Source organism: Diabrotica virgifera, chromosome 6, assembly GCF_917563875.1.
Source record: "Diabrotica virgifera virgifera chromosome 6, PGI_DIABVI_V3a".
NCBI lineage: Eukaryota > Metazoa > Arthropoda > Insecta > Coleoptera > Chrysomelidae > Diabrotica > Diabrotica virgifera.
Window position 1 is genome coordinate 177519715 of NC_065448.1, and position 27826 is coordinate 177547540.

A 27826-nucleotide genomic window follows, 5' to 3' on the forward strand; every position below is an offset into this window, starting at 1 on the left:
TATAAATTCTTCACTTTCCAATATTGATTATCAGTTTGATTTTGTATGCATAACCTCACTATCGCAGTTTATGTCAATAAATATTTATTAACGAAAAAGAAAATATTTTGTTGCACTATAAATTACAGTATAAATTAATAACTAATGAATTCTAACAATTGTATTCGGTTATTATCACTACAAAATAAAATATTCAAGTTTAACAAAATAATCCCATAAGACTCAATGTTAAAACGTCCTTACAAAATCTGACAGCGTATCACGTGACTGTACGTAGAGGGGAGACGCACGGAGCCAATATATACAATACATTTATATACAAACATAATACAAAATTGATCTATTTTTTGTAAATTTCAGTAATTTTCAGGGCCGGGGGGGTCAAATGCCCCCCCTGCCCCCTATCAAATGACGCCCCTGATGTGACGTCACTAACTGTCACTTTCAGTTTGCTTAAACCGCTCAAACCAGTTTGATCAAATTATTTGATGGTGGGACGCGACCTTGCATAACGTAATAATTCAGTTAAATTCTTTTTAAAGCCGGACATACTTCAACTGGATGGAACGTACGGAACATACCTCATGACGGTTGACGTACAAAATGTTGATGTGACGGATAAAAGGTGACGTTTATTTGACACTTCCTTTCGGTCCGGCTCTGCATATCAAAGGTGCGAATTTAGTCATTAAATTGCCAAATTTTCCATTTGTATTCTCTAAATCATTCGTTTGGTAAGAAGATGGCAGACTTAGATGATTTCTTTGCCAAAAAAGACCGCAAGAAGTCCAAAAGTACAAAAAAATATGCTACCACTGAAGAAGTTGCCAAGAAGCTAGAAGACACTGCAAAAAAGACTGACAAATTAAAGAAAGAACGTGTTAATGAGGGCGAAGATAGTATAGTTACTGAACAAGTAAGTATCTCAAAGATAGTGTATGTAACGGTACTTGTATGTGTGTAATTAATACTTTAAGAAATGGCCAGCCATATTGAAGTTCTGAAATATAATGCCACATGTGTTAGGTTATAACCCTTAAAAACAATATAAAATCATAAATATTTGCACCGTTTACATGAAAAGAAAAACTCATCTAATTTCACTCACTGGTGGAGTTATTTTTAGAACACAAAGCTCTGGTTGTAGAACTATGCATAAAGAATGGAAAAAACAGAAACCTTGAATTAGGTGGTTGTACTTGGGTGACCTGGCGCCCAATAATATAAAAGAATAAGAAGCTATGCATTTGTTCCTTAAATAATTCTTGTAGTGCCTATTCATTTTCCAATAATCTATTGTTAGAACTCCTAACTAAGATTATTCCAGAAAAAATTGGTTAAAGTTGTTTCAGCTTGTTATTGTTTAAATGCTGGACCTATTTCAGTATTATAATTCCCTACTGCAGTTTAATCTTTAAGTATGATCAATAATTCAAGTGCTGTATATGTTTTGTTGAAGGCTATCCACTTTAGATGTTTTTCACCATTTTAATGATACTGCTAGTAATTAATTTAGTTCCAATGATTGATTAATATTTATAAACTCTGAATACTTTGCAAGCTATTCAAAGTCATACTTGGACATTCTTACAAATGTATTCAACAAATTTGGCCTTTTATAGTAATGTTTTAGTGGTAGATTTAGTAATTGTACCTACTAATTGAACCCACAACTACCAATAAATCTGAAAATTTTAATGTACAATAGTTTTGTAACTTTTGCTTTTACTAAAGGTAATAAAATACTTCTCTACATTGTACGAAAACACTTGCAAGACAATGTGGTTTGTTTATAAAATAGTTAAATTTTCCTTGATTCTTCTGTTATATTGGTTTAGTGACACCTTTGTTCTAGATTACAAACTGCAATTCTTGGTTTTTTTAACTTTGTATTCATGTATCAATATAAGTATGTGCAAGTATAAACTGCAAATAAAATCACTTAAGGGGGTTCGGCGCAAAATCTTGGTCCAATGCTATTTAAATGCATTGATTTTTTTTAATCCTCAGAACTAATAAATATTTTTGAAAAATTTAAATGCAGAATGAAATATTACATTACAGTGGAACCCCGATAAGTCAGCCCCCGATAACCCGGAAGTCCGGCTAACCCGGACCGATTTTCATCAGACAAAAATTAAACAAATAAACAATTTAACAATTTTATCAAATAAAAATGTATGTAGGCCAAATAATATTTGAGAGATAATGTGTATTTGTGTAATTTGAACACATAAGTACAATAGTAAAAATGATTCATGCACACGGCGGCAGCCAGAGCGACCGTCTCAGCTTATCGGAAAGAACAGACACCTGTCTGTATTCCTTTTTCTTTATTTATGTCAAACTGTCTTAGCATTGTTTAAAAAAGACGTGACTATTTAAAAATTCTTTTTTAAAACAATGGTCTTGTGTGTAGTACAGCCTATTAATCACTTCCGTTCTGTAATGTAATTGTGCTTCAGATTGTGTTTGCTTTGTCTACGTAATGGTAACAAAACGTAAAAATGTTGTAGTGACAATGGAAAAGAAACTAGAAACATTAGGTAGGATTGATAAAGGCGAATCTTTAAAATAAATTTATTGCAGCATCATAATATGATATTATGCTACCATAGGTCTGGATCCCGCATATGAAAAAAAAGTTGATTAATAGCAAGCTAAAAATTTATTAATAGCTTAAGGGTGTCTAGTCGGATAAACTTTGATATATGAGAACACTGGAACAGGGGCAGTTTTAATTGTGGAACAGGTCAAAAATTTGGAACGGTCAGAACACGAAAATGGCACATTTGTTTTGTCCGACAGAACAGACATAAACTCTCCGAACAGAGATTAAACTCTCATGCAAAAATCAGACTGCTATTTATCACCTGTCATAATTCCTGTCATTTGACATATTCTACATGTTCCACTCATTAAAACGCCAATTTGGTGATAAATAGCAGTCTGATTTTTGCATGAGAGTTTAATCTCTGTTCGGAGAGTTTAAGTCTGTTCTGTCGGAAAAAATACATGTGCCGTTTTCGTGGTCTGACCGTTCCAAATTTTTAACCTGTTCCACAGTTAAAACTTCCCCTGTTCCAGTGTTCCCATATATTAATGTTTGTCCGACTAGACACCCTTAAGCTAATAACAAATTTTCAGCTTGCTATTTATCAATTTTTTTTTGTACGCAGGATCCAGACCTACCATATTATGGTGTCGGTACATCTCTACAGTATGACTGAGTTTTTTACCAAGAAATGAACAAAACTCTACACTCTATGCAACTATACGTAATTTAGATGTGTACTGTGCATATGTGTTTCATGTTTTTGTAATTATAATGGAGGTTATTTATTAATTTTTACTATATTCTCTGGCTAACCCGGATTTTCGATAACCCGGATCGGCCGCGGTCCCGATTAATCCGAGTTATCGAGGTTCCACTGTATTAATGACGCGACGGCCAAAAGTCCCTTAGAATAAACAAAAAGTTTCTTTTGAATGAAATATTTAAAATTAAAAATAACACTAAATTTTCTCTTTTTTTTTCACCCCTGTAACTTATTAAAATAAACATTATAGAAGTTTTCAGAGACTTTCGGCCCTCGGGTAATAATGTAACCTTTCATTCTGCAGATATTAGATATTTAACGATGATAGATTGATATTTAACGATGTGAAGAGTAACTATAATATTGTCCTGCTTTTTGTTGAAATTAAGTAGTAATAACAGTGAATTATTAGCTGTATTTCATACCTACATGTGGCTAAAAACCTACAGTTTCAGTTGTAAGTGATTTTGTGAAGGCAGTGCAATTGTATTTCGAGAAATCGGCGCAATTATTTTGGATTCTACATAAGAGGTTCTGTTTTTGTTATCAGGTTCTGTTTTTTATTATCAGAAAGCAATTAACATCTAGAACTGTGGCCGATAAAGCTAATGGTAAATTAATTAGCTCCAACAATCGTTTTGTTAATAGTCCAGTGAAATTTTAACAATTTCGGAACTTTCATTATTGTTTTCAAGTATGGCAGGTGGATCCTGTTATAAATGCAAGACATCATGCATCTTTAAGGAATCAAGGAATGACCTATTTGGGTATCCATGTGACATCTGTAAGCGAGTAATTTGTAAAAATTGTTCTTCTATATCAGCTACTGAAATCCGAGCAGTGATAATGGTAAATAGAATTGTGCCGTTTTATTGCCCTGACTGTGCTATAAACATTGTCAATTTAACAGATTTGATAAAGAGAATGAGTAATTTGGAACTGGAGATTCAAAAAAATCAGAGAGACAACAAAGATCAATTCTTGAAACTAGAACAACGTATTTTAAAATTGGAAATATGCCATAATGATAGCGCCGAAACTGCTGTTAGAAATAACGTGATTACTTCAGACATCGATGCCCTTAAGGGGGATATTATCAACTTAAAGAGTGCAATAGAGGATCTGACCATAAATGGACTGAATACTGATGTTCCTGCCTCAAGTAGTAACAGCAAAGTTTCCGAGGATTCATTGGTTTCTGAACTCCAAGAACGATCCAGGCGATCAATCAATATCCTACTTTTTAATGTTACCGAATCCAACAATGACATGGAGGCTGCCACAGAAATTCTCAAAAAACTTCACCATGAACCTATTCCTATTCGCTCCGCCACCAGATTTGGCAAAAGGAATAAATTTGGCTGTAGGGCTTTAAAAATCACGGTTCCAAGCAGCTATGATGTTCAAATGGCACTCAAGGGTAGATCCAAATTAAAAGGTAGCAAGATCTTCATATCGAGCGATTTAACTAAACTACAAAGGGAACACGAACTCAAAATTAAGAACGAGCTGAAGACCAGAATCGATAATGGCGAAACTGATCTAAGGATCAAATACTTGAATGGAGTGCCGTCTATAGCTTCAAAAAACTGAAAAATCTAAAACTCAATACTGTTCCTCCCAATGACCACAAAATCAGTGTTTATTACCAAAATGTACGTGGCCTTCGGACAAAGCTTGGCAAGTTATTGGAAAATACTCAAGGATGCTTTTATAATGTTTTGGTGTTTACGGAGACCTGGCTAACTGAGGGAATTACCGACGCCGAGCTGAACCTAGCGGACTTTAATGTCTACAGAAGTGATAGGTCATCTTCAACCAGTGCCTATTCTAGAGGAGGAGGCGTTCTTATTGCCGTATCCAAGCAATTGAATAGTAAGCATTTGCCATCTTCACTTGATATCGAGCAACTGTTTGTAGCCATTATCAATGGTAACGAAACCATTATTCTCGGCACTGCATATTTTCCCCCAAAAAGTGACTCTGAGAAATTTTCCATCTTCAATGACAATGTTGACAACACAGTCAACAATTTCAATCCATCCCAACTATGCCTTTTGGGTGACTTTAATCTGCCTAATGCATCGTGGTCCCATGACAATTTCAGTTCATCAGCCACATTTAATCACCTTGCTACTCCTAACGAAAGAACATCCATTGAGATTATCTCAAATCTATCCTGTCTGCATAATCTATACCAGATTAACGTTTGCCCAAATACCTCTAATTCTTTATTAGATTTGATACTGGTCCAAAATAAAGATATCGCCGTTGTTGAACCTACAGACATTTTAATCTCTCCTGACCAATATCATCCCCCACTGGTGTTTGAACTACCCATAACTACCAGATATAATGAGGGACTTTTACCGGAGGGTTACTATCATGACTTTAAATCAGCAAACTTTTCTCTAATTAAAGGCTATCTCGATTGTGTCAACTGGGATACTTTAATGATTGGATGTTCAGTCGATGAAATGGTTAACATTTTATATGATATTCTGTACTCAGCTATTGACATCTATGTTCCTGTTAAAAAATTCTCTTCTAGAAAATTTCCTATCTGGTACTCTTCGGAACTAAAATCGTGTATTATTAGAAAGAAGACAGCACACAGGAGACTTAAAGAGTCCAAGCTGCCAAAAACCAGTTACCTTTACAAACAGTTCTCAGAGCTCCGATCTCAGTCCCAGATACTTGCCAAGCGTGACTATTTAAACTTTACATTGTCTACTGAAAACTCTCTTCCCGGCGGTCTGAATAAGTTTTGGTCTTTTATCAATAACAAAAGAAAATCAAATGGAATTCCTTCTGAGTTATCTCACAACGGTAAAACTAGTTCATCTGGTAAAGATATTGCGAATTTATTTGCTGATTTCTTTTCATCAGTTTACTCCTCTGTTGTTGTTGATTTCCCCGAAGACATCGCTTCTTCACCCTTAAACCTATCATCATGTAAACTATCCATCTCTGACATTTACTCTAAATTGTGTAACCTCAATCCTTCTAAAGGCCCGGGACCTGATGGCATCCCATCAAGCTTGCTCAAGTACTGTGCATTTAATTTGGCTCGGCCATTATTTCTCATCTTTAACAAGTCTTTAGCTAGTGGAAGCTTTCCAAATGTTTGGAAGACCAGTTTCCTATTGCCCTTACACAAAACAGGTGACAAAAGTCTCGTGTCCAACTATAGACCTATTAGTATCCTAAACTCTATTCCTAAACTATTCGAATCACTTGTCTGCGATTTCCTTACACCCTCCTTGAACGGTGTTCTTTTGGAACAGCAGTTTGGTTTCAGGCGCCATAAGTCAACTGAACTCAATTTGCTGACATATACTAACTTCTTACTGAACACCTTGGACGAAGGACTACAGGTGGACGCCCTGTACACCGACTTCTCTAAGGCTTTCGACAGAGTTAATCACAATATTCTATTAGAAAAATTGCAGCGATTAGGGATACATGGTTCACTTCTGCTGTGGTTTAGGGAATATCTTCTGGACAGAAAACAAATCGTCAAGCTCTACAGCTATTTTTCCTACGAAATAGTTGTCCCTTCGGGCGTACCGCAGGGATCTCATCTTGGACCTTTGTTGTTTAATGTTTTTATTAACGATATAAAAGACTGTTTCCAATATGCGAAATTTCTTTTATTTGCTGATGATGTTAAGTTTTACTGCCACATTAGGAATCCACTCGACTGTTTAAGGCTTCAGTCCGATTTGAATCGGTTGAATGAATGGTGCAGCAACAATGACATGGTTCTCAACTCCTGCAAATGTTTTCACATTTCATTCACGCGCTCGAAAAGTCCTATCTCTTTCACATACAAAATAGGTGATATAAATATCACAACAGTCACATCCATAAAAGATCTTAGAGTTACACTTGACTCTGGACTATCTTTCAATATTCATATAAGCAATATCATCTCAAAATCGCTTCAACTGTTAGGTTTTATTAAAAGATGCTCCCAAGACTTTAAGCAGTTGAGATCGTTTAAACTGTTGTACTGTGCAATGGTGAGGCCAATCGTGGAATATGCATCTTGCGTCTGGTCACCCGCCTATGAGACATACAACTGTAAGATTGAAAGGATCCAGCACCTATTCCTTAGGTTCGTCGCATTCAAAACAAACCGTAGAGACTGGAATTATATGGATCTTGAACTAGAACTTAACATTGACACCTTATCAAGCAGACGGAAAAAGAAGGACATGTACATGTTGTATAATATTATAAATTCAATTCACGACTGCCCTGAGCTCCTGGAGGAAGTAGGTTTACATATTCCCTCCAGAATCACACGTTCAAGATCTACGTTTCATACTCCCATCAGCAGAACTAACTTCACTGCAAATTCTTTCATCTCGAGGGTTTCTAGACAGGCAAATGCTTGCTCCAATTGTGTGGATTTCTTTGCGGATAGTTCGCGATTTTTAAAAACGCTAAAGGATTGCACCCTCTAGTTTTATGTTCTTAATATTTTAAACTTGTGATTATATATCTTTACCTGTTATTTTTACTTTTTGACTTGCTTTATTGTCGTAGTGTTTATTGTATCTTATTGTATTTTACGTATATTTGTAATATTTTGTTAGTTCTTCATATCTTCTGTAATGTTTTATTGTAATGAGCTTTGCTCGTAAATATATATATATAAATAAATAAATAAATAAATAAATTAAATTTTTCAAAAATACTTCTTATTAGTTTTCTCAGAATTCGAAAAAAAATGAATGCTTTTAAATAGCATTGGACCAAGATTTTGCACCTACTGCCTTAAGTAAACATATTTATTTAACCCGGGAACAGTCTCGCTCTCTTCTGTCACGTAAGCAGTCGCACGTTAGATTTATAATATTTGTATTTACTTGTTATGTTTAATTGGTTCTCACCAAACCATAAATTCCATAAAAAAAAAACTATGCATTACTACAATCTTCTTCGAGGCACTTACGAGTGGAAAGTTATGTTGCAAAATTTTTCATCAAATTGTCACGGAAAAGGATAAAATGTTAGATTTTTTCTAACAGGGCGACTGCTCCCGGGATAATACTATAATTATTGTAATTTATGTTTTATATGAATAATTCAAAAAAATTTTAATGGATTTTTTACTTTCAAAAAGGGTTACCACATTATTTTATTTATTTATTAACTGCATACATTTGCAAAAGATTTACAAAGCCACACCTTAACAACAATACCTAAATGTTTAAAATATCAAACATCTTAGAATAATACAAAAACTATAACAAACTTATTTTAAGATACTTTTTAGTAATTTTTTAAATACAGTGAAACCTTCGTTAACCGAAATAATTGGAGGGAAGGCCGTTTCGGATAACAAGAATTTCGGTTAAAAATATCACTGTTTTTTGTATTCTTATATCAAATTACATGGTATTGGAGAGATATAGCTGTAAAACATCTTTATCAAAAAAAAAACAGAAGAAAATAGCAGATTTCTTTAAAAAACACTAACATGTTCATTTTCCATAATTTTATTGCTTTTTTTAAATTCAATTTTTATTGACGAACTTTTTGTAACTGTCAGCCATTTCGGTTAAAAGGGTTTCGGTTAACGGAGGTTTTACTGTAAACTAATTCTGGGGTCAAAAATATTTATTTATCTTGGTAGGCTAATTGCACTCCGGACCAATTGAGTAATTGGTTCATTGATACCATAATTAGTGTGGTGAAATGGCACTGAAAAGATTTATGATTGTGTGTTGTTTCTACTAGGTAGTTTAAGACTAACAAGTGATAGCAATTGAGGACAATATACAGAGCGTTTCATTAAGAATTGTCCATATCATAACTGGAGAAACCTTAAAAGATAGTTTTCCGCTGTTACCAGAGGCATGCTGTAGAGATATATGTATACTTCATTTTCGCCCCTTTCCCCCCCTCACAATCGACGCCACTGTCGTAATAATCATTTCAGCATGTTTTTTTGATTCCTTGTTACTTTTTACATAAATATCATCCTTTTGTCTCATTGCAATAAAGTAAGTAGTTTTCAAGTTATTTGTGTTTAAAGATAATGGATTCCATAAAACTATGTAATGAGCGATCCACAATTATTGGGATCAATGCTAGCGATGCAAAAAATTACATATCGCTGCTTTTCATGAATAATCACACATTTAAAAAAAACGTAATTTTTCAGGAGAGGCCGTCAAAAATTAAACAAAATTATTTATACTCATAACTTTTTATTAAATTGAGATCCTTTCACATTAAATATAAACATTAGTAGGGTGTTAATCATTATTTCCTTGTGATATAAACTTTTTGTTACTTGGCCATGACAAGAACTTCAAAATAATGAAAAACATACAGCACTTCGACTTATGACAAAGTAAGTACAACAAAATTATTTTGAATAACATCACAAAGCCTAATGCGTTACTCGAGCTATTTTCAGGTTGTCTTGAAAAATGACACAAGTGGTAATAATACTTTAAGTGATATCAAGAATTTTCTAAAATAGTGACACAATTGCAGTAGAGACAATATTGATGAAAAATATTTTGTTATTATTATACATTTTCTGGTTTTATGTTAAGATTAGTACAGTGAATTTATCTAATGATTTTGTGTTGAGTTCCATTAACACACTATGTTAATCAATAATTCAAAGAAATAATAGTCTAATGTTTGGATAAATATTGCATTAATAATAAACAAGAGACAAAAACGTAACCTAAAGATACACAATTATTTTTTTCATTAATAACAACCTGTCAACACAATAATTATATCAGGCGCCTAGAAAATCAACAAACTTTTGTGTAAGGTAAAAAAAATTCTAAAAACTTAAATTTTGATACATTCTTCTAAAAAAATTTACTAAACTTAGGTAATCACTATAGTTATCAATCAACGTCAAAAACAAAATTAGTCTAAAAAATTTAAAGTAGAATGGCAATTTTTTATTAGGTAGGTATTAAATAATTAATGGGGAGCTCATTATCAGATTTCCTTAAGTACCTACAAAAATGAAATTTTTAAAGATTTTCAAAAAATTGTTTATAAAACCTTGGAACTATGTTCTTTGTAATTAAATCAAGCAATCCCTTTTTTTCTTTTCACATACTGGTATCTTTTCTCTGTATGCTTGTTTCAAAACAACATTATTATTTGCAGTCTTTCTTGTTTTCCCAATGTTGTCTATTTTAACTATTTTAAATTCCGTGTCTTCGTATGCTGTCTTATATAAGTAACAATAATTACTGTCCGAGTCATTCTTTTCCACTTTCAAAATTTTTATGTCTCCCATCTTTACTGTTTCTTTTTCTATGTTCCTGGAAAAATTTTTGCCTATGGAATTTGCCAGCTCTTTTATGTCATAAAAATTATCGTGTATCAACTCATTTACTTCATAGGCTTTGCCAGTTTTCTTTGAGTTTCTAATTATGTGAACATATTGGTCAGGTGAATATATAGGTCCTGACTTTAGAGCTTTTTTTATTCCTCTTTCGATGAGGGAGTGAACATTGTCTCCCTCATTTTGAGTATGTCCCTTAATTAGGTATTTATGAGTGATGGAGTTGATGAAATCGAGATGGTAAACTGCATACACATAAAGCGCTATAATAAACTGATTTTTCTGCTGTCCGCAGCAGTTATCAGAGTAAAAAATCAAGTCTAATTTTGAAGCGAGTTCCTCCGATTGGTTTTTTAGGCTGATCATAAATTTGAGCAGACACGTTCCAATTTCTATAGCTCCTCGTTTGCCTTCACCCTCATGCCAGACAAAACAAGCAGTGTCTTTAGACTTCAAGTTATATATCGTGAAGTTGTACACATTCAATTTTGATACGTAGTAAAAGTTTGACGCATCGCCTCTAGGACAAGGCATTGCAGCTTGAAGATCATAAACGGCTACAATACAATTATCGGGAGTATACTGTTTGTCGTCTTCTTTATTTTGTCTTGCTAGATTCTTTTCTTTTAAGTGTGTATCATACATTTTCCTCAACTCTTCCTTATCTTTTTCTACGGCATTACTAAAAGATGTGCAATCCTGACACTGATCCTTTTTCGGTTGGAAAAAGGCAATGTTAAATTCGCTGTTAAAAATTTTATAATACATTAAGTAATTGCCGCTTGGTAGATCTTTTGAATCGCAATCGAGTTCATAATCTCTATGCAACTCTGCTATAGTTTTACCTCCATCAATATAAAGCCTCTTTGTGTCGGACCGACAGTAGTGGCTTTCAATTTTAGGTATGGAGTCTATGTGGCGTCTAATACCCTCTTTTATAGCAGGATCAATAGTAAAATGTTGGCTATGTTTGCCTCGATTGTCCAGATCTAGTATTCCACATGCGTTATTCTTCTTCTTAAGTACGGTGCGGACTGTAGTATCAGTAATATCTAACGTGGCTTTAAAAAATATTTTACATACTCTAATTCGTTCATTGTTAACAGTAAAATAAAAAGCATTATTTTTTCCACGATTACTATTATGCATTTTGTACGAATATCTTGGTTCAACCACTGAAAGATGGCGTAGAATAAATTCACGTTGTCTCTGCAAGTCTCCCATGGTCCAATAGTTATCAAAAATTTGCTGGCGTTGTGTTTCTGTAATCTTTTGTACACAATTTTGTTTGCATTTTTCAGAACATGGTGCTTTTAAAGACTTTGCAGGAACTATGGTCATTTCTTTTTCTGAATTAGACAAGTAAGACTTACCAGAATTTCTCAAAATTTTCGCTTTGGCGCGTAACCAGTTATTGGGTGTAGCTTTTCGTTTCCGTTCTTTTCTCGAATTAACATTTTCATTACCTTCAATACATGGAGAAGCTATATCTGCAGAAATTGTAGACCGTGAAGCTACGGGATCAGAAGGGTTACTAAAATTGTTATTTGTAAACCTTCCAGCTACTGGTTCAGCAACACAATCGCGTGGAGTTTCATCTTCGTTGGTGCTAGATGACGAAAAACACCTCAGGATATTTTCTATTTTAGATGGCGCAACTGCTTTTGAACAAGCTTGATCTGCTTCAGAATCTGAACTGGACGAACTGCTTGAACTACAGGAGCAGCTGTTCGAACCACTTGAGCTGCTTGAACTTCTACGGTTATTTGCATCACCATTCGAATACTCGTAATCTGGGTCTTTGACACTATCATCGGAACAAAAATCCTCAAAACTTTCTATGTTGTTTGTAGATATTATGGGGGATAAGGTAGGGTGTTTTCTTTTGGTAACTTGCTTGTCAGTTGATGAGACAGTCGGTTTACTATTTTCATTTTTGTTGATATTCAGTTTAATGTTCATGTTTTGGAACATTTCAATAGTACGGCGATTCGACACTGCAAGAAAAAGTTTTCAATAAAAATAGTGAAATAGCGAAATAACTTTTTTATTTTAAGGATGCTCAACTTATTATTATGATCAATCAACATCAAAATCTCAAAAAACGATGAACATTATCAAGACGAGGTGATAGTTTTATTTATTGCACAATCGATGTAGTCAAACCAATAATAATTAATAAAGACTATTTTTTATTTTACAGAATAAACGCAACGAATGATTTTTAAAACCTTTACAAAACTCAGAATTCAGAATCAATTATTGAGAATAGTACTGTATTATGTTTAAGGTCATAAGTTTTTGATGCGAATTTTTAACGAATAGCATCTCATTTCATTATAATAGGTGAATATTTTATTATTGTTTTCGTGAATAAACAATTAAGTCCGAATAAGTGAAGTCATTTTACTTACTTTTTGACGAAGAACAGAATATCACTAGATGATGCACTTTTCTTTAAAACAAATATTAAAACTAGATTAAGTTTTTTCGTGAACAAACACACAAAACGAAAAGATATACTATTGCAGAAAGTATTCATTAATTTTAAATTGATTATTTCAAGATGTGTTGTTATTCTGCAAACAAACAATGTTATTGCCTGTAAGGACTTGAAGCAACTGGTAGTCGTCGATTGTTCATGAAAGATGGTGCCGAAAATCAACCAATCACATAATGACATTTTGTGGCGCCACGTTGCCAGTTTTCGAGATACGAATGTGAGATTTATTTACAAGATAGTAGAGACCGCTTTGGATATCGCTGTGTGCTTAACTAGAAAATGAACTATTTTGGATTGTGTGGTTATTCATGAAAAGCAGCGATATGTCTTGTTTTAATATGAATTTATCATTGGTTTATCAATTAATTTTGATCAACATTATAAAACAAAAAATCAGTCAAAACCTTTAACACAGAACTTTAATCAAAAATAAAAAGAATTAGCAAAATTATAAGTAACAATAATAAATAACATCAAACAAGATGCTGTATATGTCCACCACCAACATCTCTACATAACAAGAATAGACATGCAGTGTCTAGATATCTCTGTCGTTCAGAGCCACCTATGGTGATAATAATTTTGGATCACACGTTATTTTAAACTACATTCAATAATATTATGTGTTTAAAATACATAATCTTATTGAATCCATTACATTAAAACGCAAATAACTTGAAAACTACTTGTTCTATCGCATTGAGACAAAAGGATGATATTTACTTAAAAAGTAACCAAGAATCAAAAAACATGCTCAAATGATTATTACTACAGTGGCGTAGATTGTAAGGGGGGCAAAGGGCCGAAAAGGAAGTATATATCCCTACAGCACACCTCTGGTAACAGCGGATAACTATCTTTTAACACTAGTTAAGGTATCCTAACATGTGTAAACTGTGTGTCAAGTTTGAACAAAAAATATTAAAAGGTGCTTTAACAATGGGCTAAAATAATTTTAGAACATTTGTAATAAAACACTCCGTATCTCGGCAAGGAAGAATATTCCATTTAAGTATTTTGGGTTAAATCTTCTTATTTTGTGCAAAGGTTTCTCCAGTTACGATATGGAAAATTCTTACTGAAACACCCTGTACAGGCATCATTGTCCCCCTTGACAATGAAGCAACATTTTGTTTTAACTGCACCAATCATAAAACAATTTAAGATCTTCCTGTAATATAAACAGCTTCAATCTATTCAGGATTGAATTTTTCTAAACAGTTTTACGTCATCAGCAAACATAAGAACACTACAATTTTTTGTACTAATTTGATCAGAAACAAGCAAAACAAAACATGGCCACAATGGGAACGTTACGGCACCCCTGGTAGTGCCCTTATTTCATTTGAAATATCACTTCCAAAGTTAACTGCCTGTGTATAGCCACTAATAAATTTGGAAATCCATTGAAGAAGGGAATCCACAATACCCAAAGCTTTTAGCTTTGATAAGAGGACCATGATTAACCTGATCAAATGCTTTGAAAAAGTCAGTAATATATAGAGTCAACCTGGAATCCCTCTTCAAAGTACCAGTTATATACAGTTCGGTGCAAGTGAAAGGAATAAATTCAGTATTTCGCAAGATAATGACTTTATCGAACAATCCTGAAATAGGTCCCTTTTTATTTTTAAATTATGATTTTTTGACATATACATCACACTAGTGACGTCTTCCATCTGGGCGTGATGATGTAGGTAACCAATGATTTTTTTAAATGAGAATAGGGATCGTGTGCTAGCTCATTTGAAAGCTTATTCAAATCTTTATTCATTAATATAAACATTAAAATAATTGACACAAAAAAAAAGAATGTACATGTAATTTATTCAATTCCAAATACATTTTACTACTGTCAGAAAACAGAAAAAATATTTATTTCATAAATAAACATTGCTTTCTCTTAAATTTAATGTTCAATCTGCCACCCACCTGCCTCTTGGTAGTTTGAACATTGAATTTGAATGAAAAGCAATGTTTATTTGCGAAATAAACATGTTTTCTGACAGAAGTAAAATGTATTTAGAATTTAAAAAATATATACCTATATTCTTCCTTTTGTGTCAATTAATTTAATTAAATTTTTTTGGACACCCTGTATAAATAATTATGTTAATGTTTATATTAATGAATAGAGATTTGAACAACCTTTCAAATGAGCAAGCATAAGACCCCTATTCTCATTTTAAAAAAATCATCGATTACGTCATCACGTCCAAATGGATGACGTCACTAATATGATATAATAAATATGTTAAAAAATCATGATTTAAAAATAAAAATCAATGGGTTTAAGGAATTTTTTATACAGTCGTCGGCTTACAAAATAATTAATTTATTCCTTTCATTTGCACCATACTGTATATGATTGACATAAAAATTTGATTGGCATCTGTCGACCTCCCTCTCATAAAGCCAAATTGGTCAAAAATTAAAAATGCCTCCAAAACCCCATTTCAGTTTCTTACTAACCAAACAATCAGCAATTATGTCTAACCCCATATCAACATAAATATGTACTATTTAAAATATATTTTTACCTTTAGATTTCATCATTTGAACACTTAAGATAGACCTCAATTAAAAGATAAACATAAACAACCTTTACATAAACGTAAATAAACAATGTTTATCATAAATATAAACATCTAAGATTCTAATTGCAATCATATCCACTGTAAGATACCATTAATTAATTAAATTCACTTTAATAATAATAATCTCATATCATATCAGGGAGCTGATGGTCTTGGACTGAATAGAAATATTCTTCTAAAATGCTGTTTTGAACTTGTTTGATGTTTGGAATTTTTTGGGGATTAATGTCTACAGCTTTATTTGGATAAGCTAATGATGTTGACAGCAACACGGAATGTTTGGTTTTGGAAAGACGAAATGTATGACTAGTGAAATCGTCAATAAAATCGTAAGTCACAACTGTACCTTTTCCATGCTTATCGTATTCAAAAGGCATCAAAGACGATGGAGAGATGGTTCTTTTTTGTTGCTTTGGTACCTTTGAACCTATGCTTTCATTGGAGAGGCAGTTTCGCTTGTAATATGTTGGTCACCAATTACGATAATCTGCCATAATCTGCGATAATACCAATATCTGACGTATTTTCATTTCAAAAACGGAACAATGTGTCCCAGCCAATTCCCCAATATCCCCAATGATCCAGCCATAGGGGAATAATATTGTTCTGGCACATAAATTCTGTCCTGCTTCTGAATTTTTGATTTCAGCACCCAAAATCGCTATCATTGGGCAAAAATTATGTTTATAAATTCACAGCAAAAACTGCATATGTCCTGGACTCGTGTTGTTCTTGCACAGACCTTTAATTTTGGTTGTAGAGAGTATTTCGACATATTCTGTGCAGACTGGTGTCGTTTTTGCACACAACGTGAATTTATCTTAGAGCAATTGATTCCGCTCAAAAAGTTAGTGTCTGAAAATTGTCGACTTATGCACTTTTTGAAATGACCGATTAAAGTATTCCTTCGGCTTCATTAAAATTTTTCTGACACACAACACACCACTTGCTTCCTCAGAATTCTGTGCCCACCACAGAATCTTTTGAGGGACTGAAGATCAATGAATACCATATGGGGGACTTTTTCTTTATTCCTGTATTTTTGCATCAACTGCCTAATGAAAATTGCATCTGTTGATCTGCCCTGCATAAAGACAAACTGATTATTGAATATTTCGGTTCCTTCACGTATCTGTCTATCAATTTATTACTCTCTCCCATATTTTCATGGTGTGACTAAGTAAGCCACTACATGGCCTTGTAGTTTGTATATTGTTGTATATCTCCCTTATTTTTGTAAACAGTTACATACTAATATACTGCTTCTCCAATCGTCTGGCATTGGTCCAACTTCCATAATTCTATTACATCTTGTTCCTGTCTTTCCTAACGATGTCCACACTTCCCCAGGAATACTATCTGGTCCGACTGATTTACATCTCTTTATTTTTTGAAGTGATCCTTTTTTGTTATTTTGGTAACCACTGCTGTTACTGTCTCAGTTAACTCAACCAGTTTTCACTCACAAGTTAACACTTCATTACACATACACCCGGCAATTTTCCTCAATTCCAGAAATTCTTAAATCACGTCACATCATTTATGCCATCACAAAAGGACAAAAATATTATGTACACAATTTAATAATATTTGGTTTTATTCTAAATCAACTTAATTAATTTTAAATTAATTTAATTTAATAATACTTAAATTTCCAAGGACCAAGACGAATGGAAGGACTTCGAGGAAGAAAAGAAAGACTACACAGGGTTAAAGATAGGAAACTTAACCATCGGTCAAAATTCGGAAAGCAGTACTACGGGAGCTAAGGAAAGTACCGAACAGCAACAAGAAGATGAGCCTGGACAAGATGTAGACAAGAAATCTGGACCTTGGAAACGCATCGACGTCGGGGAAGCAGCGGAAGTGGAGAAAGTTGAATATAAACCGGAACCGATACTTCCTAATGTATCTAAGACTGGCACTTATATACCCCCAAGTTTACGATCTTCAGGACAAACCCAAGTTCAAAGTACTAGGCTGAATAGAACAAAAGCTGCTCCAGATATCCATAACGAAGAATTTTTCCCATCTCTTTCTGGTGATCATAAAAAGTAAGTCATTTTGATTTTTAAATTTAATATGGATAGTTTTTTATTGCTTGTAGTTAAAATATGTGTTATATATTTTGTTGTTTCGTTTATATCTCAATACAAGATTAAAAAACTACTTCTATTAGCGAAATATGTACATAAAAATTAAGCTCGCACGAATATGACAATCCTAAAACAGTCAGCAACCTAAATGCCCACCTCTTCATCTCACTGTAGCAATCTGGAAGACTATTCCATGCGTCGCATATAAGTGCCTCAACTCATGGTATATCTTTTAGAGCTGTCCACTTTTGTTGCGTTATGTACATACATTTCTGAACAGTAGAGATCCAGTATCAATTCAAAGTAGCTCAATGTGGAGTATTTGCTATGAACGTTTTTTTTTTTGTTTTAAAGATTAAAGATGATAAAAAATCGAAAAAATTTCTTACTTGAAAAACCTTTTATTAATTCAAAATTCAAAGTGAGTTATAGGCAATTGATAGTATATCTTTTTCGGCGAGTAGTCAAATCTAAGTATTCAAGCTTAAATAACGGGAAAACGATGCATTTTATAACATACTTGACATTAAAATTTAAGCTACAATTTTTTTTTTCAAAATTTATACTCCGAAAATTAAAAAAATGTCATTGTTTTTGTTTTAGAATAACTCAGTTAATTTTTATGATATCAGATTCATCTAAAAACCGTTTGACAGGTAATTTCAATTGCTATAAAATCGTATTAAACAATCTTTTTCAATTTATTTTTTAACAATCCCCGAATATTTTTATCCTACAAAAATAAAATAAGTAAAATATTTTTCGAAGAAAAAACTAAAATTAGAGGTTTTTTACATTTTTACGTATATCGAGTATTTTTAGAGTTATTATCAAAATAAAATGAAAACGAAAATTAAAAAAACTGATTTTTTTAAATCATTTTTTTTTCCAAAAATATGCATTTTAAACTGGTCAAAATTTTTGAGGTCATTACTTCTGCTAAAATGAAGAAATTCTTACCTATATGGATTACAGAAAAATTTTAATTTTTGTGGAAATGGCGTATGTTTTATCTTTCATTTTTTTCCTAAAAAATTCGAGAGGGTTCTCTTATTTTGATTATATCTGGCTTCGTTTTGATGCTATCAACTTCTTCTGGAGCTCATTTGCTAGGTATTCCTGAGTACTTTGACAAGTGTTTGTAAGTATATTTTTATAAATGCAACGTTTTCCCGTTATTAAGCTTGAATACTTGTACTAAGTAAGTACTAAACTTGAGTACTCACCGAAAAAATATATACATACATTCAATTACCTATAACTCACTTTAAATTAATATTAAAAGACCTTTCAAGTAAGAAATTTATTCGATTTTTTATTAGCTTCAATTTTGGTAGTAATAACTTTTTTTTAACAACTTCATACACTCCTCGCCAAAAAAATCGGGACACCTTAAAAATGGGTCATTTTTGATGTCTCGAATCTACTATACCTGTTGTCCGATTTTAGTGATTTTTTTAGTATGTTATAGCCTTATTCTTTAAAAATCTCGATGTAGTAATACTGTTGCTAAACATGTAACTGCCATTATATACCGGGTGTAACAATAATACTGTGTTTTTTCCTTTAAGTTCGGAACACCCAGTGGAATATTCTAGCATTTAAAAAATATTGAAATTAAAACTCAATTATAGCCTTAGCCTTTCTTAACATTCTGCTTTATGACTCATTCACTTATGTTGGATAATAAAAAAGTTAGGTACTTTGACAACTAGCCATGTTTGTCATCAATACAGGGTGTTTCTAAATAAGCGCGACAAATTTTAAGGGGTAATTTTGCATGACAAAATAATGACCGTTTGATTTATGAACATAATATATCTGCAAATGCTTCGTTTCCGAGATACGGGATGTTGAATTTTTTCTTACACACTGACGATTTATTTATAGCTCTAAAACCGTTTGAGATATGCAAATGATATTTGGTGGGTTTTAAGAGGTAGTTATTGCGCATTTTTTTACGTACAATTATGTATTTTATATTCACCATTGGCGTACATACGGGTCATATACCCTGTATGCACGCCAATGGAGAATATAAAATTTTTAGTTATATGTCAAAAAATGTAAAATAACTACTTCTTAAAACCTACCAAATTTCATTTGCATACCTCAACCGGTTTTAGAGCAATAAATAAATCGTCAGTTTGTAAGAAAAAATTCAACATCCCGTATTTCGAAAACGAAGCATTTGCGGACATATGTTTATAAAGCAAACTGTCATTATTTTTTCATGTAGAATTAACCCTTAAAGTTTGTCGTACTTATTTAGAAACACCCTGTATTGATGAAGAGCATGGCTAATTGTTAAAATACCTTAACTTTTTTATTATCCAACATAAGTGAATGAGTCAAAAAACATAATGTTAAGAAAGCCTAAGGCTACAATTGAGTTTTAATTTCAATATTTTTTAAATGCTAGAATATTTCACAGGGTGTTCCGAACTTTGAGGAAAAAATACAGTATTGTTGTTACACCCGGTATATAATGACATTTACATGTTTAGCAACAATATTACTACATCGAGATTCTTAAAGAATAAGGCTATAATATACTAAAAAAATCGCTAAAATCGGACAACAGGTTTAGGAGATTCGAGACATCAAAAATAACCTATTTTTAAGGTGTGTCGATTTTTTTGGCTAGGAGTGTAGTTTTTGAGTTTTTTAGGAAAAAGTGCTTTAAACATTTATTTTTTCACGAACAATTAAAATCTTTGATTTTTGATAACTCAAAAAGTGTTGATTTATTTTGATAACTTTATATAACAAATTTTGCTTAGAATTTGTCCCTCTATCGACTTTGGTTATTGTAATAAAATTATTTTCATCCCCGAGAAGGGGTGGCATTCACCCCCAGAGTAAAAGCGCAAGTTGGCACCATGTCACTTTTGTTCCTTGTGGTATCCTCTAACCAGTCACTAATTTTCATGAAAATCGATGGAGGTTAATCGAAATCGGAGGTGAAAACCTTCAGGGACTGCACTATTACCTTTGGAAAGCCATCGCACTTTATTGTAAAGGAGGTAGGAATACTGAGTTACTTACTGAGTACTCCATTTCGCTTAAGAATTATTTAAACTGATAATGATAGTGATTTTTACAAGATTCTGTTATTTAACTATGTTGATTAACAAATTCATGACCTCAACTATTTAGACCGATAATGCTTGAGCACAAGCCGCTTCTTGGTGTAAAACTTACACCAAGTAAGGTGGTTTTCGTGGTTTATTTTGTGGTTTATTTTGTGGTTTATTTTGCTCTGAAGAATCGTTGTGGTCCCTTTCTTTTTCTGTCATACTTCAGACCTGACTCAATCAATCATGGTGAAATTGCTATTGAAATGATGTTATTGTTAACGATTTTTTGTATTCAATGCATTTTTGCAAGGCATTCGCTATATACTCCGTCCCAAACCCTTTTTTTCGTGCGTCATTAATTTTGACGCCATATAGGATTTAGGGCCGGTTGTTCGAACGCTAATCAACAATGATCATTATCAAATATTTAATTACTGTCACCAAAACTGTCAATGTCAACTTTGTTTGGGTTGCTGAAAACATAATTAATTACAATTATGAGATTTATTATTAATTATGTTAATAATTATTGTTATATTAATTGATTATAGTCTCAGAATTGTAATTAATTATGTTTTTAAAGTTGACATTGACAGTAATTAATTATTTGATAATGATCATTGTTGATTAGCGTTCGAACAACCGGCCCATGTCGCAAATCATTACATGATATTTTAGTTAAATCTGACACTGGCAGTTGTCAGAATATTTATATTTATATAAACATCAATATTTATACAAATATTTGCCAGAATATTAATATTTAAAATAGTTTAATGTAAAATTAAATAAATATAATATAAAATTTCACTATACAATGCCCGAATATACCAATGACATAAAATATTTATATTTACGTAGTTGACAAATTTCTGTAGAAATTACAATTGTAGAAATTACAATTGTCATTTTACCATATTATGGTCGATTATTTTTGTGTCAAATTATATTACTCGCCCCATTTTATTGGTTATCTATTTAGATTATTGTAATCGCCAACCAATTATATATCTATAAGTATAAATCCGTTTTAATATGCAAATACCCGTCAAGGAATACATAGTTTTCTAAGTTCATTGTTAATCACAGAGGTACGTTTTTTTTTTTCTGTCGCTTCCAACTGTAGTTGGAATTGCGATAGAGAGAATTGAATAATCTGTGACGCTCTGAAAAAGGGGTTTGGGACGGAGTATATCTTACCCTCTAGTTTGTCCCGAGAGCGGTAGCAATTCTAGAAATTTTTCTTTTGGACCTTGAGAAGACATACGACCTGACAAAACGGACAACTCCAATTCTGTTTGTTTGTTTTTGAATTCACGAAACAATTCTTCAGATGCACATATGAATTAATCTTTGACATGGTATGATATGATAATACATCGGTTCAGTGCATAATTGTGAGCCCTTCAGACACTTAGACCTCCAACTGCAGGACGGTGGACCCGCCATTGTACGGCGGGTTCACCCCTATTATACGGACTAGGTCCATAAGAATATTTGACACTCACGTGGAATTTTCTCGGTGTCGTTAGGATCTGTAGCTCAAATCGTCGGAAGCCACGATTTTGAATTCGATCAGAGGTGTACCCAGGCTGGTGTAACAATATTCGCATATGGAACTAAAGAGTCGCAACCTCACATCCAAAGAGCCGCATGTGGCTCGCGACTCAGGTTGCCGACCCAGTGGCGGATACAAAAAAAACTCAAGGAGGGGGCGCTAAAGATATCTTGAGCTACCTTTACTTTTATCGTAATAAAAAAATAATCAAGTCACATGCAAAGTTTAAGAAAGCTTTATATAAACTGATTATACACATACAAGACAATGCCATCTTATGACGTAAAAAAAGTTACAATTCTGATTCTTTTCGTTAAACCGTTGATTGATAAATATACAGATTACAAAATCAACGGTTAAACGATGAATTCTATGCGTCTATTCTTCCTGGCAAATTATTTAATTACATCGTCAATAGGACAATCATTGTCAGGGTGAGTGTTCAACAGAGCTAAGCCATTAAGCTGTTCCTCCTTCATTGTCGACCTCAGCCATATCTTTGTACGCCGCATTGTTGAAAAACTTATTTCTATTGTAGCAATAGATACAGGTAGACAAGCAAGTATTTTGTACAGCGTGTGCAAAGTAGGATAGTCAGATATAAGACAAACAGACAACGCTTGTATTATAGAATTATGATCATTAAGGGCGTTTATGCTCGTTTGTTTGTATAGAAGAATATCTCCCATTAGTCTCTTTTTAACTACAAAGGGTGATTCTTCATCAAAGAATGATAGTTCAGTTAAGCACAGATTCAATAATTTATGTGCCAGATCATTATCGTCATGTTTCAGTAATTGTGAGGGTAAAATTAAGTATGTTGAATTTTAAATGATAAATATTTTCTTCAGCAAAACATTCTCTTACATCAGGTCATAACATCGTCCAGTGTTGAAATAAAAACAGTTCCTTTCCAATATGTTATAGCATCATCATTATGATCGCAGTTTTCCCTTTGTCTTTGTCTGCCTGTAAGACGAGTTACAATTTTATCTCCACGTCAACTCTTTCATAACTGCTTTCGCCTCTTCAGCAATACGAGTGAAGTGGCTATTAGCACTAATTCTCGTGCCGTCGTATACCTTGAGCGTCGAATCTAATTTTGCTTTTGCCATCGCGATGTCCAAGCTAGGGTCTTGTAAGATTTTGCTGACTGGATATATGCTCATAATGTCACTCAGTGTAAACAGCGTAATAATAAACTCACAATTACAGAGAGCTCGAAGGAGAAGATTGGCTTTGGCAGCCGTTGTTCTATCCTTCCAACACTGTATTTCTTTAAGAACTTTGCAAACGGTTTCTAGATTAGCTGCAAATTTAATAACATCATCATGTCGCTCAACCGATCCTGTTTGACAATTTGACTGCAGGGAGTGTTTTAGGTGACTCTTCAATGTTGCGAACCGCTTGCTAGACGCTATAAAAAACGATACTACTTCAATAGTAGGTACCAAGTGAGTTTCTCACACGTACATCTTTGCAACTGCGTGAAACAGCGAGGTTGAGCTGATGACTTCGACACGGTACTATTTGCGCGTTGATAGCTTTCTTTTTTATTGTAGTCACAGCTCTTTTCAATTCTGATATATTAACTGTGGGACAGCAAAAGGGGGTGGCGATACACCCATGTGTATCCGCCACTATAGCTGACCTTTGCTCTAGAACAGTAACCTTCGAAGCGTAGGCTGCACTTTTGCAGAAATGTATAATTCTATTCATTTCTAATTAAAGCAGCAAATAAAAAAGTGTACCAAAAGTAATTGACTGCAAAGTATTCTTTGTACGAAACGCATGACTGATTTTTCACTGGTATTTCTTTTAAGAATTGGTGCAGATACGCGATAGTATCTTCTTCTTCTCTTCACGTGCCATCTCCGCGACGGAGGTTGGCAATCATCATGGCTATTCTAATCTTAGATGCTGCTGCTCTGAATAGTTCGGTTGATGTGCATCCGTACCATTCCGTCAAGTTACGCAACCATGAGCTTCTCCTTGCTACACTTCTTTTGCCCTGGATTTTCCCCTGTATAATCAATTGAAGTATGTTGTATCTCTCATTACGCATAACATGCCCCAGATATTGCAGCTTTCGTGTCTTGATGGTTTCCAATATTTCCAGTCTTTTGTTGACTCTTCTCATGACTTCGTTGTTTGTTATATGCTCGGTCCATGATATCTTCAGGATTATTCTATACACCCACAGTTCAAATGCTTTTAACTTTTTAGTAGTCGACGCGTTAAGTGTCCATGCTTCTATCCCGTAAAGCAGGAACGAGAAAATATAACACCTTGCCAACCTAACTCTCAAGTCTAATTTCAGTTCTCTTGCACAAAGTACCTTTCTCATTTTATTGAAGTTTGTTCTTGCTTTCTCTATTCGAACTTAGATTTCTTTGGAGTAATCGTTTGTGTGATTAATTATTGTGCCAAGATAGTTGTATGTGCGATGTGCGATAGTATCACTGTTAGTTAATTGGTTTACATATAGAGTAAAGCACCAAACAGAACATCAGATTGTGCTGTTTTCATCAATTCGAAGGAACATCTTTAACACGTTGACGGACAGAACGTCTATATACGTTGCATTTTCCCTATTCTACTTTGCAAAATACATATAGTGTCACAACACTTGCTTATGGTTTACTGTAAAGAGACCGAAATCATTAGACCGAAAGCAGTAGATCGAACTCATTAGACCGAAAAGCACTTTACCGAAACCTCACTCGACTGAACAGCAGAAGACCGAAAAGCAGTTCTTTTTACTTGTCGCAGTAAAAGAGATAAAACTAATGTAATTACAAATAAAACTAATGTAATTACAACTAAATGTTAAAAATGGTGTTAACGTCGCTCTACCCTTAATTTATTTTTACCTTCACTAATTTGTTTAACGGATGGAAATTATTTCATATCATACTGTACAGTGTACAGAGGTACAATTTACACAGTCTATATAAAATAATACAAAAAAAATACAATAAACAAATAGACAGATATACAAAATCTTAGCATAATTTACTGCAAACTTTTTAAATTTATTTATCATTTCGGTCTAATGCTGTTCGGTCTAGTGAGGGTTCGGTAAAGTGCTTTTCGGTCTAATGAGTTCGGTCTACTGCTTTCGGTCTAATTGCCGTGTACCCTTGCTTATACATTTGACGCACTGTCAGTCAACGTGTTAAAGAAAGGTCCTGAAACTGTCACTTGTGTTTTGCTTGGTACATATCGTTGTAAATCTTCCAGTTGATTATTTATTTAGACATTTAAGTTGATTACTTACACATCTCTCTATAAGTTTCTGTACTCTGTTTAGAGAAGATGGAAGATATTTTCGATCTACAACTTGATTTATAACTGATTTGATTAGCGACGCAAATTTAATTTTTGTATTTATTTTTTCAGAAATCGTAGCGAAGGATCATTCGAAGTAGTGCAGTCCAATAGATCGACCTCACATAGACAAGCGGAACAATCCAAGATAAACTCTGCGCAAGGTCCCAGATGGAACCTCGCCAACCGTTACAATACTCTAAGTAGTAACGAGAGCTAGTGACGTTAATAATCCATAGAGACCAATGTGTACTGTGTCGAGAGAGGTGGCCAGCGATAAAAAAATGTTACTTACGATTGATTAACCAATAACTTTGAAAGAGTCGCGTCTGTTAATTTTTTAATGGAGACTTGAGTGGGCCCTCGATGTTTTCTGTTTCCAATAATAACGTATAATGATTCCCTTTGTCAAAAAGTTTATTCAGCAAATGCAGGTCGTATTCTCGAAAAAGACACTTAATGCTCATAAAAATGATTGTATCTTATTTCATAGATGGTATAATAATTATTCTTTGTCATGGTATTTATTTGAGATTTCCAAAGGATGTGGTTAAGAACTTGATCTAGTTATCGCTGTAAGGCAAATCAATTTTGTTCCAATAACGTCATTTCAGTTAAAAACGTATCACACCTCCTCTCAAATAGTGTCACAACTAAAAAAAAATAAAAACGGTTTTATTGCACCAACAGTTTAATAAAACTACAAACTATTAAAAAATGTTACGTTTATAGTTCAAGTATTTGTCGTTAGATTACCCTAGTGTCATTATAATCAACGGTGCACCGAACATAAACAGTGTCACATATCGACTTGTGCAAAGCATTTGCCCATCTAAGATGTGTATAAAGCGTCGTTTGTCGAGTTAAGGCAGTATATGTGATTACTTTATTCAAAACCATCTGCGTATGTGCTCAATAAAAGTGACACATTTATCACTTATAATAGTTTTTGAATTAAACCCTGAAAAGTTCTAGCACACATTTTAAATGGCGTTTTCTCAATATTTTGCTTTTTGACTTTTGACACTGTTTGAGCGGAGGTGCGATATTAGTTTGTCGTGTTACACCAGCAAAGCTCTTAAAACATTCAGTTTGGAAATTTTCTCAGGATTTTCTATTTTTATTTTTCTTGTAACTTAAAAACTATAGAAAATAGGAAGATTTAATAAATGCTTAAAAGATAAGCAACAACAGTTACTGCAATATTTATTTCGCTAAATTATTTTCGAAATCGGAAAATTTTGTTTTATATCTTTTGTTTTCGGATTTCGTTGGAGAAAAAGTTGAGTTTTATTGGAGGAGATTTAAGTAAATGTACCATGTAAAACTGTGTACAAACCTTTAGTTCCATGCTCTATCACCTTGGCGTGCAATCATACATATTTGCAATTGATTTATTTGTTTACGCTTGCGCAATCCTATTTTCTCTAAATTCACTTCAGGAGAGAAAACCTTCAAAAAATATTTCTAAGATGAAGGAACTTATAAAACCTATAAGAAGTATGTTCTAAGAGTAGCCTACCTTCGTTCATAACTTAGAAATGTTTTAGTCTTATATATTGTTGAAATGTTGCACTTAAAACCGCATTTTCAATTTTGGAAACACAAAAATGTCGCTGGATGTTATATCGAAACTAAAAGGAGACTGGCGAAGTTGTGTAGCCTTCTGTTTTGCTAAATACTGCTGCACAAGATTTCTTGAACTTGCTGGTGCATTTTTGTGATAAAGAAACCAGTCGCCGCTAGAAGATACTGAATTATTCTCACTGTGTGATGTATCTTTCTAGTACTTAGAACGTATAATTATTTACTGATTGTCTAACGTGAAATTCACACTGGGATTGCAGTACGGTTAAGATGGGAATGCGCATTCAGTGTTGCCACAGTTCCTGTGCAACGCTCTTGAGAGAGCAATCAACAACTGGTGAAGACCGGCAACCCTGTGCGTTTATTCCCCATTAGAAATGTATTGTCCTATCTTAGCCGTACTGCATTCTCGGTGT

General features: G+C 33.4%; 1 protein-coding gene across 1 annotated transcript; it reads left to right on the forward strand.

Annotated features, from left to right (window-relative positions):
* Positions 1-625: 625 nt before the first annotated feature.
* LOC114333626 (protein CDV3 homolog) lies at positions 626-27016 on the forward strand. The gene is made up of 3 exons (XM_028283545.2): positions 626-916; positions 17419-17813; positions 25896-27016. The coding sequence occupies exons 1-3, from the start codon at positions 743-745 to the stop codon at positions 26041-26043; spliced, it is 717 nt and encodes a 238-aa protein (XP_028139346.1). The 5' UTR covers positions 626-742; the 3' UTR covers positions 26044-27016.
* The last annotated feature ends 810 nt before the right edge of the window (positions 27017-27826 follow it).